The 16,007-nt window shown below is 38.9% G+C and overlaps 1 protein-coding gene across 3 annotated transcripts in view; it reads left to right on the top strand.

Moving 5' to 3' along the window:
- GRIP1 (glutamate receptor interacting protein 1) overlaps positions 1-16,007 on the top strand; it is a 338,518-nt gene that overhangs the window by 245,135 nt on the left and 77,376 nt on the right. For all 3 annotated transcript variants that reach the window (XM_025403428.1, XM_025403429.1, XM_025403427.1), the window contains one exon: positions 8,459-8,539. In XM_025403428.1, the coding sequence (XP_025259213.1) occupies positions 8,459-8,539 (81 nt within the window). The remainder of the gene's footprint in view (positions 1-8,458; positions 8,540-16,007) is intronic.

Below are 16,007 nucleotides of genomic sequence, written 5' to 3'. Positions count from 1 at the left end.
GAACTGGATTTTGGAAGAGAGTTTGGCTGGAAAAATGCACTGAATGGATGAAAGAGACTGGAGACCACTGTGGGCTCCTCTTTTGAGAACTTCTGCATTTACTTACATACTTGTTGCTCTATTTTATGTTGTATTATAACCTTTATTCAGTAGTTCTCAACTGGGGTCAGTTTTGCCCCAGGGGACATTTGGTGAGGTCAAGAAATTTAGCTGTAGAGAAAGAAGAGACAACAGATAGTGGGAGACTCAAAGTTCAGAGGGGTGTTATTTCGTATTGCGGCTTTGTTTTGTTAAGATTGGAGAGATTGAGCATGTTTGGGGACTGACATGAATGAGGGAGAGAAGAGATAATAATGGAATCAGATCCACAAAGGAATGAGAAAGAGCAGTCCAGGACAGAAGGTAGAAGACCTCTTCTTATGAGTTTGTAGAAAAGGTTGGGAGACACAGAAAGACAAACATTACATGTTCTCACTTAACTGTGGGAGCTAAAAATTAAAACAATTGAACTCCTGGAGATAGAGAGTAGAAGGATGGTTACCAGAGGCTGAGAAGAGTAGTGATGATAGTGGGGAATGGGGATGGTTAATGGGTCCAAAAAGAATTTGGAAAGAATGAGTAAGACCTGGTGTTTGCTAGCACAACATGGTGACTGCAGTAAAAAAATAATTTAATCATACATTTAAAAATAGCCAGAAGAGTATAATTGGATTGTTTGAAACTCAAACTATGGGTACTAGAGGGGATGGATACCCCATTTGCCCTGATGCGGTTATTGTGCATTGCATGCTTATATCAAAGTATCCCATGTAACCCATACATATATATGCCTAATATGTACCCACAAAAATTAAAATAACTTTTAAAAAGAAAAGAAAAGGATGTGAGAATGTAAGTACATTTTTAGCTGGTTTTTAGATGGTTCATGTAAGAACTGTCAAGCAAGGGTGAAAAGATCAGCAGCTTGGAGGGTTGAAAAGAATAAAGATTTAGAATAGCAAATGGGAGGAATGCATGAAGAAACCAACCAGAAGCCTGTAAAAGGATATTCAAGCAGAGTCTGGAAGCTTGAAGTTTATAGCAGCATCAACCTACACAGTGGAGTATGTTGTTGTTGTTGTTGTTGTTGTTGTTTATTTTCAGGAGACCTCAGCTGCCAAGTAATAAGAGCAGAGAAAATGAATGATTAGATTGAGCCAGAGATTGAGGTTTCAAGAGAAGGTTCAACAGAAGAACTAGTCAGGGAGGTTTAATATGTTTCTGGGAGAGCAGATGAATAATTATGATAGTAACATCATAATTATTATGGTAATATTTATCAAATGCTTGTTCTGTGGCCTGTCACTTTCTAAACGTGGTGTGTGCATCAAATTGCTTAATTCTTATAACAGCAATGGAAGAGATTACTATGATTACATCCTCAGAAAATTGAGACAAACATAGTTGATGGTAGGCTGGAATTTTAACCCAGGCAGTCTGGCTTCAAAGGCCACACTGGCAGCACTACACTACACTACTGTGTTTGAAAGAATCTAAGTGGGAGAGATGGGAATCAGTAATAGATCAGCCCGATAGACTGAGAGAAAAGGGAAGACTTAAGGAACTAGAGATCTTCAGGAAGAAAACGGGATAGTGAGAGAAAGGAATGAGAGAGCTGATGTCTAGGAGATTGAGGCCCAAGTGCTGTATTACAGTTTAGGATTTCAGAGACAGTCAAGCAAGACTTATGGTGGTGATTTGCAAAAGCAGAGTGGAGGTAAAGATCCTCAACCAGGAGAGATCTGAGAACTGGGAACAGTGTAATGGAAGGACCAGTCATGCAGTGAAATCTCACGGAAGGATGGCAGGACTTAGAATTACGAGGGGAATATGAAGTAGCTGCATTGCACATGCCAAGCACAATACCACAGAAGGAGCTTTGCAGTAGCTGCTTTCTGTCATGTTTGGGTGGTTTGACTCACTTCATTCAGGTCTTTGCTCAAATGTCACTTGCTCAGAGAAGCCTTCCTGACCATCTATCACTCTCTATTCTCTTGCCCAGATTTATGGTTCTGCTTAGCCCTTCTCACACTCTGACGTTATATTGTATATTTGTTTATTTTCGCTCTCCTCCAGTGGAAAAACCTATGAAATCAGGGACTTTGTGGGTTTTGTTTAAGAATGTACACCTAGCACCCAATGTATTGCTTGGAATACAAGAAGCTCTCATTTAGTCAACACTCGGTGAATGAGGCCAGATGTGGTAGCTCACGCCTGTAATCCCAGCACTTTGGGAGGCTGAGGCAGGTGAATTACTTGAGGTCAGGAGTTCCTGACCAGCCTGCCCAACATGGTGAAACCCTGTCTCTACTAAAAATATAAAAATTAGCCTGGCGTGGTGGTGTGTGCCTGTGACCCTAGCTACTGGGGAGGCTGAGGCAGGAGAATCACTTGAACCTGGGAGGCAGAAGTTGCAGTGAGCCAAGATCATGCCACTGTACTCCAGCCTGGGCAACAGAGCAAGACTCCGTCTCAAAAAAAAAAAAAATAGTGAATGAATGGATGGAGAGCAGTTGGCTCTCCTGAGGAACTGAGATCAGGAACTTCAGATTGCATCAGGAGCTGAGATCATCCCCACTGTTTCTCTGGGGTTCCTGGTCTCTCAGTGCTGCTTGTTTCTGCATATCTCCTCCATTTGTCCCTGTAGACAAGTTTTCTCTGACTTTTTATTGTATGTAATTGTCCCATCTTGGCTAAAGTGCCGAGCGAGTTCTAATTTCTCATTCCCAGGAGAAAGAATCTAATTGGCTCAGCTTAGGTTTGGTATCCTACCCTTCTAGTCAGCTGTGACCAAGCAAGAATCAGGTAGGACTTTTTAAGGATGGGTCAGATGGTGGTAACGATATGGTTTTCAAAGAAGGCTGTCCAGCAACCCCAGAATGTACAATAACTACAATAATACAACATTAATTGTTAATTATTGTTAACTACAATAACAGAACATTAGTAGTGAAATGCCTCTTATAATCCAATACCTTTATTCATTATAAATGGGGAAACTGAGGCTCAGTTGGGGAAACCCAAGGTCATACAGCGGAGTGAATGGTAGACCTAGGTCTGTTGACTTGTAGTCTCTCTTCCCCATATCACATTGCACTGACTCTTCTAAGAGATGTTACCAGGATGAAGCAATTAGAGCAGGAGTTCTAAACCTCTGCCCCACTGACATTCTTTGTTGCAGAGAGGTGGTTTGTTGAATATTGTGTGCACTGTAGTACGTTCAGCGGCACTCACTACATTCCAGTTGTGAAATTACCAGCACAATTTACTCTTCTTCATAAGCAGCATCTAAGTATTTACTTATGAATATATATGTGTGTGTATTTTAATATTTGTTGATTGAATACTTTAATGTCTTAAATTTAAGCTCCTAAAAAATTAGGAACTCTGTCTATTAAACCCAGTTTGTTCAGTACCCAGCTTACTTGATAAGGGACAGGAAAAGGAAATGTAAGTTCATCTCCCACTGCCCTTAATTGTTCCGGAAAGTAACCCACTTCAAATAGATAGAAATAATATAGAATATGGTAAGAAAAGCTATGTTCCCATCTTGTTGTTCCTTCCTCATTACAGACATCACTAGTTGACACTAGTATTCTCCCGCTGAGCCCAGATACAGCATCATGGTCCTCAATAAAACACTCTAGTTAGTCATTACCAACCTACTAGTATCTACTGGAAACTATTGGATTCGGAAGAATCCTTTCTAGCCAGTCAAGAACTTGGGACATTGGTGGGGAATCTTCATGTGAGTTGTTTCAAGACTGCTCAGTACTTCTGAATCCACTCCCAGTTGTCTGGATATAAGCCATCCATTTCCAAAATTCTGCCTCAGAAATATTTTACAACCAGATATTAATTCCCAAACCTTTGGACCTCAGAGACAAATTATCTCTATTTTATAAATATTTTTCAAGTGACATGGAGTGGTTAAAAAAGCTTGACTAATTTTTGCCTAAATCTCTCTCCTTTTCTCCCTTTTTTTTTTTTTTTTTTTTTTTTTTTTTTTTTTTTTTTTTTTTTTTTGAGACAGAGTCTTGCTCTCTTACCCAGGCTGAAGTGCAGTGGTGCTATCTTAGTTCACTGCAACCTCCGTCTCCTGGGTTCAAGCGATTCTTGTGCCTCAGTGCCCCAAGTAACTGGGATTTTAGGCATGTGCCACCAAGCCTGGCTAAGTATTTTTGTATTTTTGGTAGAGACAGGGTTTCACCATGTTGGCCAGGCTGGTCTCAAACTCCTGAGTTCAGGCAATCCACCTACCTCAGCCTCCCAAAGTGCTAGAGTTACAGATGTGAGCCGCTGCGCCTGGCCCCAAATCTGTCTCTTTAAATATAGGTACTGTACTGCACAAACAGCATAGTAACTTTGATGACATGGTTGTAAGTTAAAGGTGCTTATAACCCCATCATGCTAATAAATATGTTTCAATTTTTTATATTTCTTACCAAAATCCTTACCATACATATAATTTTATAAAGCTGTAATCATAATATATGCACAATTTACATTTTGCCTTTTTTGTTACTGTCTTTTAAACACCAATCTCCAACTAATGTCATGAATAATACCTGAAGTTTCTACTTTAAGTGTGAAGTTATTTAGTTGGAAAAAATATATATATCTTTGTTCTGGAAAAAAGTCTCAGTGAGAAGCCTATCAAAGAATGTTTGCCATTATTATGGAGCCCCCAGTGCCTTTCTCTGCATTGGTGGGAGTTAAACATTCACGTTCCTCACAAAGGGTGTCTGCATTGATAAATAATGATGTGGTTGTTATCTTACTATGCCAACAATGAATGCTTCAGGCAGAAGAGCAGACCACTTGGAAAGAAGGAGACCTTTGTTTACCCAAATGTGTTTTTAATTATAGTATTAACAAAGATAAAGCAAAATCAGGGAAGTACAAAATAATTACATGTGAGTCTAACAAAATAAACATCATTTGTTCTTAGATTCTATGTACTTCCTCTAAACCTGCTGTTTTTCCAAACATTGGATCTTTCCCTCTTTACTAGTGTTTCTTTAAGAAACCCCAAATTAAATATGCCTTTGCTTTAGCAGCCAAATAATTATATGAAGAAAAATAACAAATATGAAATAAATCATGTTGGCATTTAAAGATTAAAATGAAGCTGCAGCTTGATCAAAGAGATTTATTAGTTGATATTTGCTCATCATTATGAATATTTCAAATCTCATGTAGTCAGAAGTGATTCATTACTGTTTTCCAGGAAGTGATAATATCTCCTGCAGTGTCATTAACAATGTTAATCTTGGTCAAGGTTCCCTGGATTAAAAATTTATAAAAGCAAAATGTTGCTGTAGTAACTATTCTAGAACAGCATTTTCTGGCCCTTGTGTTTCAAAGATCTCACTTATACAAGCTTAGCATCATGGGCAAGATGCTGTATACATATACAGATATACAGACATACATGTACAAATATGTGTATGCTCCCCTCGCCTTTCACAGAGAACTGTTTCTTAAAACAGAAAATATTAAATGGGTAGGACAGGTGCAGTGGCTCCGCCTGTAATCACAGCCTTTTAGGAGGCTGAGGTGGACAGATCACTTGAGCCCAGGAGTTTGAGACCAGCCTCGGCAACATGGCGGAAACCCCGTCTCTACAAAAAATACAAAAATTATCTGGGCATGGTGGTGGGCACTTGTAGTCCTAGCTACTTGGGAGGCTGAGGCAGGAGGATCACCTGAGCCTGCAGAGGTCAAGGCTGCAGTGAACTGTGATTGTGCCACAGTACGCCAGCCTGGGTGTCAGAGTGAGACCCTGTCTCCTAAAAAAAAAAAAAAACAAGGAAAGAGAAGAAGGAAAATATTAAATGATCACACGTTTGTGAAATGAGTTCTACAAATAGTGATGCTTCGTGCGCATTTACTTATGGGCCATTTGTGTGCTTTATCCAAGTAATCAAATCATTTATTTCTGCTATGCCCGTAAACACTTGTGTGGAGGCTTTCTGCATGCCCTCATCCCATTTCCTCTACCGAATCAATGTGTTCATCAGGGATCTTTCAGTTGCCAGCAAGAAACATGCACTCCACCTAGTTTAATCAAAGAAGAGGCATTCACTGGAAGCGCAGTCTGTGTTTCACAGCCAGGAAGGGCTGGAACCTGACTTCAATGGCTGTCAAGGCCAGGCACAGGCTCTCTCCTCATATACACTTGCTTCTTTCTTCCTTCTGTCTGCTGACTGGCTGCTGGTGCATATGGGCAAAACCTGGTCACTTCCAAAGACCCGCTCTGCCCCCAGTCTGCATGCTAATTCCAAATTCTTAAACTGTCACTTTGAGAGTGGAAGGAAGGTGGCAATTAGCCTTTTGTTGTTAAAGCATGGTATGGGGAGGACTCAGGAAAGGCATGGGTTGAAAAAATATTCTGTAAGAAAACTTTTATGATATTTGCAGCTCCTGAAGTCAGGAAGTAAAGCACACCTAAGTGTTTTTTAACTATTTCATTCTCTTTTTCAGATTAGCCAGTCTTTTTCAAATCTCCTGTGGGAAATAATTTTCTCTATCTCAAGTCCTGTTGAGAAATTGAAAGGGTACAAATTCTTAGTGAACGAATAAACAAATAAATATATGTGGATTCATTTCCTGGCCCAAGAGAGTGTTAGCTGAAGACAACCCCGAAGTCGAAGAGGTTAACTCAGTCCGTGACACTCACTTGGTCGAGGGAGGAAGTGGGAAAGGCAGTTGATTCCTTCGCTCCCCTCTGAAGTAAATAAAAACCAGAGCGAAGGAGGGAGGCCAGAGAAGGAAGACCCCATAGCACCACTGATGCTGAGAGGGCCAGTTTGGGGATCCTTTTTTATAGGTGGCTTTCTAAAAGCCAAGCGGGCCCAGGGAAATCAAATTTCTGTTGTGTGCTCCAGTTTAACACTGTATAGCGAATCTTCTGAGTTGAAAAATCAGATTCTGCTCTTATGAGACGTTTAATACCTGAATTTCTCCTAGGGAAGGATGAGAGGTCAAGAAGAGCAATTCAAGGCCGAACAAAGAAGGGAGTCCTCTCTGTTTCCATGAATCCAATACTAACCATCACCCCACTTTGCACTGACTCAAATGTGTTAAATATGTGATTAGTAAATTGAGCTAAGGGCCTGAGGGCCTAATAGTTCTGCTGTGGTTAATTGCTTGTGTGCCAGATGGGCACCTGTCTTGAGTCAAGCTGATCAAGCGGGCCGAGTGGATAGCTCACCCGTCCCACAGTCCTCTCCTTATGCTGAAGTTTCCACTCTTCCTGAAGCCTCTCCCCACTTCTTTCCAAAACCATCAGAAAGGATTATAGTCATTAGCAACTTAGCATGAGTAGATGCTATCTCTTCAATGGATATTTCCATTTTAAGCTTATCATTAATTAAAGGTCTTTCTGACTGTTAAAGGAATTTTAAGAAGAGTATATTTAAGAACCTGTAGCAGTTTCTTCCTTTCTCAGACATTAATTAGGTCTAGATAAAATCAGCTTAGCTCTGTCCTGAGTTGAGATTCAGCCAGTGCACACTGGTTCTCTCTCTGTTGCTTTGATATTAGCTTACTTCTGTACCAACTGGTCAGTATCTGAGCCCACTTTCACTCTCTTCCAGTGCCCTGTGATCCTCTCTGGAATCTCTAAAAGCTCCCCATTATACAGAACTGAAGGACCGTTTAATATAGTTGGAATCTCCTGGGTCCCTGTGTTCCAACTCTGTGGTCAGCGTCTAGTCTGATTGGTTATTTTTGTCTTTTTGATTGATAACCAGTACTGTTCTGGTTGTAAAATATTTTGAATGTCACTCCTGATTCTACCTCTTTAATTGTACTTTCACTTTTTACATTACAAATTAAGGCACCTCTCCACTCACTCTTAATACCCAATCAACAACCATCACACCAAACTGACATCTCTCCTGAAATCTATTTTCCTAGATATCTTCAGACAATAAATAGGGGTGGAATGGGGTTGGGGGAGGAATTACTGAATAGCACACTCTTGGAAAATATGGTTGGGGGTGGAAAGAATATAATAGGACCTAAGGTTCTTAACCCTTTACTACACCTGAGAATCACCTAGAGATCTCTGGGCCTCATCTTCAGAGATTCTGATTCGTAGATTGGAAGTATTCAGGAATCATTATGTGTAACTCCCATTCCAGGTAAATTTGATGTAGATGGTGCGTGCATCACACTTGAGAAATACTGAACTCAACTGTTGCTGTGAATTATGCACAGTTGCCTATGAATAAGAAGTGTATTAATCACCAGGAGCTTAATTTACCAGGATTTTAAAGGCATTCATCTTACTTCAGTTCGTATAGTTTTAGCTACAGTTGATTATGATGCAAGTATTCCTAATGCATTTTTATTGATAGGTGCTCCAGTCCTCAGTGTTCTATTAACACATTTTTTTTCGTTTTGATATTAGAGTCTGTGATCCCAAGTAGTGGAACATTTCATGTAAAGCTCCCTAAGAAGCACAATGTGGAACTTGGAATAACCATAAGTTGTAAGTAGAAGTTATTTCTTCTAAATAATTTTTGAAGACATTAGAAAACTGTGTTGTCAAATGGTTTGCAGGTGTGGCAAATGTTTTATATGTCTTTGCCAAGTTTTTATGTCATGGTACAAAAATGTGGAGTCGGTTACACCTCCAGCACTTACTGGCTGTATGAATGGGGCAGGTTACTCAAACTCTCTCCAATCTTGTGTTTCTTCATCTGCAAAATGAAAATAAAGATAGCTAGAAAATATAGGATTGTTTTAATTATTGAATAAAATTGCATATTTATATGCCTAGTACAGTGCCTGGCAAGTGATGAGTCAGTGCAAAATGTGTATCTCACACAGCTATATAAATAGTTAGATGAGAGATGGATGCATATAGATTATATTTTATATTGTGGATTATTAGTGTATTATATAATACATATTATTAGTATATTATATATTAATTCACATAGTATATTGTGAATTAAGTTTTTATAATAATCTACTTAACAAAAATTACATTTATTTACTTTTAAGGCTATCTTCCCATCTGTCCACTATGCATCTATAATCCTTTTCACAAGACTAAAACAATGTCTCTTACTTTAAGTAAATCTTTGAATTCGTCCATGGTGCACAGTGTCTGGAAAACTGAATCAGAAAGAAAAGTGGAGCATATAAATGTACTCAATTCCCTCCTTTCCTCGGGCTTTAGTTTTATAACTGCCTTGGTAAAAACAACTTTGAAAATGTTAGCTCCAATGGACTTTTATAGAGTGGAAATTGAGGGTTTTGGGGGGCTTTTAATATCCATAGACTAAATGCATCCATAAATGTACCAAGAAATGAAGCAAATGTTAAATGCTTAAAGACCAAAGGAGACATAGAGGTAATGACTGTGACCAAGAGCTGGTTTCTTCAAGAAAGACTGATGAGCCACATAAAAGTGCCTCACTGCACTCTGTCAGGTAGCATTTCTGTCAGTGGTTCAGGCCAAAAATGAATAAAAGTTCTCAATTGGGCAGTATGAAATGGTGCTGTCTGATTCAACATGGACGATATAAATTTAATACTGAAAAATGAAATTTTATTTATAACCAATAATCCACACATATCTACTGCAACAGTAAAAAGAATGGTACTGCAATTCAGAATAAATATTAAGAGCAAGAAGCCACATGTATGGGAGAGAGCCTAGATCCCCCCAAACCCTAATGTGACCTAGTGGGAGAAAAGTAGAAAGATGGAATGGAATTTTAGAGACTCCAGCACTATCCTAAGTGCTCCTAAAGTTGTTTTTTCCCTTAATTGGGTCACTTAGCCTCTCAGTTTGTTCACTATGCAGCAAAAATGGTATGTCACTATAGTGTCAACAAATAGGGCTACTGAAATTAAGAAAGCATATCAGAATTTACTGTTCCAAACATATTTAGGGCTCAAGATGGCTTCTGCATGCAAACCCTCATGAAACTTTAAGGTTAGTCTTTTATTTCGTTTATTCCAATCCATTCATTTATTCTGACAGAACTAGCTGTGGGAATGGTGCATCTTGGAGTTGTGCAGTGTATAACCTGCCTCTGTACACAGAAACCCTGCCCCCGCTTCCATTCTTTCATTCTTCTGCGTTCCCTCAACAAATGCATTCTGAGTGTCCACCATGCTCTAAGCCCTATGCTAAGTTTTAAGAATATAAACCCTGTCCTTCTAGATGCTTCCTACTGGTTGGTATTGTGAAGTCATCTATTCCTCAGAAGCTTCTTTCGCCACTGCCACACAGTTATTTTACTCTCAAATTTTAAGTAGGAATATTGTCTTTAAATTTGTTTTATAGAATAGATATATTCTTAATTACAAATTGATATAAATAAAAAATATAATTTAGTCAGAAAGTATCCATCTAAAAATAGCCTATGGTATATTCCTTATTAAAAAGTAGACATTTGTATGCTAATTTGTTTGAGATGTAGTCTTATACACAAACTACAAAATATTTGTTTTATTCACATGAAGAATCATTTAATATTATGCTTTATGATGGTGTTTTGTTTTGCATGAGTGTTTTACTTCTAAAATGGGTTTTAGTAGCAATAATGGCAACAATGTAAAAACCTCCATAAAGATGGCTTGAATTTTAGCTAGCCACAAGCAAATGCATTCATGGAAGCTGAAAGTGTTATGCTGTTCCCGAACAGAGAAATGATACATGAGCTTGTCAAACATGCCTGTCAGTTATTCTAGAGCTTCAGCTCCATTTACACAAGTAATCATCACCACCATGCTGACTTTTGTGTCTCCTCATGGAAAATACTCGTATTTTGCCAGATGAGAAAGCAGACTTTGCTCTTTAAAAAAAGAAAAATAAATCTCAGAATCCATTTTCATTGTTATGAGTTAGTAAAATCCTGAGGCCTAGCACAGTTCCTGACATACAAGGTGCTTATATAATACTTCTGTTTGCTGAGTGAATAAATAAGGGGCTTTACCTGCAAATGTTTTACTAAGCACTATGTACTCCAAGAAATGAGCTTCCAAGGGAGATGATGAATGAATATAAATGTTTCATAGGCTGATGCATGGACGGAAGAAAGATTGACTTGGAAAATGATTAAGAGCAAAGACTCAGAGCCTAGACTGTCTCATGCCCTCATTCCCTCAACCTCTCTGTGCCAAGTTTCTTCATCTAGAAAATGGTGTACATATTACCTTCTTTATAGCATTGTTGACAAGATTAAATGAATTACTACATGTAAAATGCCTTAAACACATTGCGAACCCTAGCAAATATTAGTGATGATGATCATCATTATTTACTTTACACACAGAGCCTTCTGAAATATTTTATTATTTATTTATGTTTTATTTTTTGAGACAGGATCTCACTCTGTCTCCCAGGCTGGAGTGCAGCGGCACTATTATGGCTCACTGCAGCCTCAACCTCCTAGGCTCAAGCGATCCTCCCACTTTAACCTCCCAAGTATCTGGGACTACAGGCATTAGCCACCATGCCTGGCTCACTTTTAAATTTTTGTAAAGATGAAGTCTCACTATGTTGCCCAGGCTGGTCTTGAACTTCTAAACTCAAGCAATTTTCCTGCCTCAGCCTCTTAAAGTGTTGGGATTACAGGTGTGAGCCACCACGCCTGTTAAAATATTTTAAACACAGCTCCAGCCCACAAAATCTAGTGCCAGTATAAGGAGGAAATCTGGGAAGCCTCTGCTCAGACACACACAGGTACTGTTAGTGAAACCAAGGTGCTGCAAAGACTTGATTCTTCTCGCTATCTCTATACCAAGTCCCCTTTCTGTCGTCTTCACCTCATGCAAGCTCTGAGTATTAAGAAACAGCCCCTCATCTCTGGAAGCATACCAGCAGAGCCTTTACGGCTCACAATTCATACCTAATTGACTGAGAAATTAGTCTGTCTGATTTTAGACACAGTGAGTGAGCAGTTTCAGACTAATTTTCTTAAGTTCCAATGACACATTTGCAGCATATTAGCACTAGGCATTTCCTTTATTGATATTATTGCTATAATATAGAGTGATTTATTGTAGCAAATAAAGTGGAACAGCCTAGCAGAAGGATGCAGTTCGGGACTGGAAGTCACATCCTGATGCCTCAACACCTTAGCCAGTCAGAAACCTCAGAGCTCATATCTTCCTGCACAGCCCACCTCTCTTTCAAGTCAGCGAGTCCTGATTGTCTCTGTCACATCCCATTATCAGTAAAGTCCTTTTTACATGGGTGTTTTCCCTTGAGGTTTTATCACAGGGGTTTGTGTCTACTTTGTACCAGGCATGGCACTCTGCAATTGTATGTGTTTTCTTACTTAATCCTCAAAGTAGCTCTGTGACATCTATCTCCGTTTTACAAAAAGGAAACAACAACTCAGCTGGGTAACCTGCCCAAAGACCAGGGGCTAATAAAAAGTGAAGCAGGGATCCAAACCCATTGTCTCTGACTTAGCACTGGCTTTATTTTCACCACACCACTCATCCCTATCACCATCTGATTGATGAAACTCCCTCTATCCTATATCAGAAAAGCAAAAGGCAGTATTTTGCGAGTACAGTGAATTCATTGGCTTTCCTTTTTAGTTCTGACTGAAATGTTTGTAGGAACGAAGCCTTGCTTTATTTTCTTATAAAATCATAAAGCAGCCTTTGTGATGACAAGCACAGCAAATCTGTCATTTTTCCCCTAAGTCTTAAAGTGTATTTAGAAGAGATTGGTTCCTGTTATTTTGCCAACTTTGCAGTAAAAACCTCTACTCACTGCTCCATTTCAAATCAAATAACTTGTTTTACTTACCATATATGATGTATATGGTTGCAATTAAAGTACAGCTGAATGATTAAGAGTTGGTATGTGTGTGTGTATGTATATATGTGTGTGTGTGTGATGATGAGTGGTTTTTAAATTTCTGAGGTCAAAATGTCACCAAACCAAACTTGGGTCCACTTGCCCAGCATATAGAAAATGCCAAACACTGACACTAGGATTTTCAGCAAGAGAAAGTGAAGCATTTGTTGTAAGGCACCAAGTAAGGAGAATTAGGCAGCTAATCCTTAAGACTTGAACTCCCTGATGGCTTAGATGGTTTTTAAAGGTAGAAGGCGGAGGTTATAGGCAGTTATAAATCAATACATGGAGACTTTACATTGGTTTGGCCCCAAAAGGCAGGTATCTTAAAGTGGGGGTTACAGGTCATAGGTGAATTCAGAGAGATTTTTTTTTTTTTTTTTTTTTTTTTTTTTTTTGCAGTTGGTTAAAGAAGCAGGGCTTTGTGTAAAACCTTAGGGTCAGCAAAAAAGGAAGGTTAAGGTGTGGCCTTTAGGCGTGACTCTCTCCAGGCCCCTCAGGAAGAAAGTTAGAACAAAAAACGGTAGAGTTCAATTCTCACTTCTCCCTTATCTCCATGAGATCTCTGAGGTCTATGTAATGGTGGTCAACATTTTCCATCTGGTGTGGGTCCAGGTTTCTGAAAACCAACTTAAGAACATATGTTAAGATATTATCTTTTAGTTTCTATGGGGAACCAAAATGCTGTGTGATTCTGACTTGTTTGGGAAGCTATTGTTTAAGTTCTCAGTATTGTATCTTCTTGCTTATAGGGTTGTTCATTTACTTTTCAAGCCTACCTAGGTGCGTGGAATTTCCCTTGAAAGGACTATTTTTTTTATTTCTGTGTTTGGGAGGGGGTGACCAGCAGGACCCTAAAAGGGGTCCCTGCTCTGTTTCAAAAAGACAGTAGCTTGAACACAAGCCTTTACTTCTCCCAACCTACACTCCACTTTAATGACAATATAAGATTTTTCAAAAGGCAAAACCCCATAAGGACAAAAAGAAAAGGAAACTAGACAACAGCAACCAAATTTGGCAAAGAAGATAAAGAAAGGTGAATTTAACTAAAGAAGCAGAGGGGAAGCTGATAATGAGCCTGATTTCTATCCTATACTCCAAAGAGGCTTAGGGACCAGAAACTTCCGGAAGTACATTTGATGGAAAATCCTAAGGCAGAGGATTGGTTGAAAGACTGCTAAGAATGACCTTAGTCTTTAGATGCCTTCCCCAGCTCCCAAGTACCCTTCCCCTACCCTGGCAGAAGCCTAGAGTTTTATTCTCTGGAAAGCATGCAATAGAGAGTTCTTTGGCCTGAGAGCACACAGCTGAATGCAGCAGTACTGCTTTAAAAATGGAAATTAGGTGAAGGTTTACATACTGCATGTTGAGACTGAGAGCCTTCTTCCCTCAGGAAGCTTAAAGAAGCCAGGTAGCCAGGCTTAATAGCCTTCAAGTGGGAAGAAAAATCAGGACCATCTGACCCAAAGAAAAAGCCCAGCCTGAACTTACAGTTAAGACCATAGTCCACAAGCCCCACTTGGGTACACCAAGCTTTTGAACAGCTGTTTAGGGCCACACTCTTTAATATAAACAGACAGCTAAGAGAAAAATGGACACTTAAGGAAGCATCTAATATGTGAGACTGTCACCAGAAACAAAGAGGGAAATCAGAGTAATAGCTAATGCGGGAAGAAGAAAGCAAACCAAACAAAGAGAAACCTATCATTGACATCATTAGCAACAAATATATTGCATTCATGAGGTGAGCAGGAAGTGGATGCTTTTACAAAATGACATTCAGAGGGGAAAAAAGAGACCTTGAAAAAATACAAATATTGGAAAATAAAGTTAAGGAAAATGTCCAGAAATTAGAACAAGCAACAAATAAATGAAGAATCTGGAATAGACGAGAAAATTATACAGGTTGAGTCCGAATGACACAACATCCAAGTAATAGGTGTTACAGAAAGACAGAGGAAAGAAACACATCAAAGAAATAATTGTATAAATGTCTTAGAAATTATGGATTTATTTTCAGAATGATAGGTCCATACCTATGGATGGAAATAGCCACAGAAAAGCTTGCCATCAAAAGATCTGAGAACACTGGACAAAGCAGTAATCTTAGAGGGTTGCAGTGCTGGGGCAGCAGGGCATGGTGGGGTGTCATACAATGTGTTAGAATAATGCAGACAATAATCAAATAATCAGAATAGCCTCAGGCTTTTTAACCACTACTCTGGAAGCTAGAAAGCAACGGAAAAGTACCTTCGAATTTCTAAAGGAAGGATTGCCAGCCTAGAATTCTTTACTCAGCAAAGTAGTCAATCAAATATGAAGGTAGAAAATGACATTTTAAGCTATACAAGGTCTCAATAAACTCTTCTCCCTTGCAGTCTTCCTCGGGAAGCTACTGGAGAATGTGCACCAAGAGTGAGAGAAAGTAAAGCCAGAAACAGGGAGAGTTGGGTTTAGGATACAAGGGCTCTAAGGATGCAAGAGAGAAGAGAATCTCTGGGTTCCCAGGGTTTGTGGGAAGGAAGTCCCCAAGATCTGTGTGGCAAACCTAGAAAGCAACCAGTCTAGACAGGTTAGCAAACTCTGATAGAATTCCTAATAAGATTTAACACATTGAGAGAAGATTTATATATCCTGGGAAATATAAGGAGTTGAATTAATAATAAACACGAGAAAACAAAGCAAATAAAAACATCAAGACAACAAATAATTAAAGGAAATACATATTCTGCAGAAAAGGAAATAAATCATGGAATGCTATATGACTTATCTCTGGATGCTGTTGACATAGTCATGCTAAAATAAATATCAAATGTTGATTAATAAATACCGAAAATTATGACAAAATGGTATTGGGAAAATGGAAGGACAAGAAGGGTATATGAGTATGTTAGTGGTCTAGAGGTTGGAGAAACTAACTCTTCATCTTTCATAATAGAAAGTAAACAGAAATGACTAACACCAAAAAATAATTTGGTAGTAATAGTCATATGTTACATAGCAATACGGAAACAGCCAAAAGAATTGAAAGCGGTTACACCTGGAGAAGCAAGAAATTGAGAATGGCTCTTTCAGAATTCTTGACTCTTTAAATTGTATGTGTGTATATTTTTGGTACAAAGAA

The sequence above is a fragment of the Theropithecus gelada genome, chromosome 11 (genome assembly GCF_003255815.1).
Source record: "Theropithecus gelada isolate Dixy chromosome 11, Tgel_1.0, whole genome shotgun sequence".
In the NCBI taxonomy this organism is placed as follows: domain Eukaryota; kingdom Metazoa; phylum Chordata; class Mammalia; order Primates; family Cercopithecidae; genus Theropithecus; species Theropithecus gelada.
This window is presented reverse-complemented; position numbering and strand designations above follow the sequence as displayed.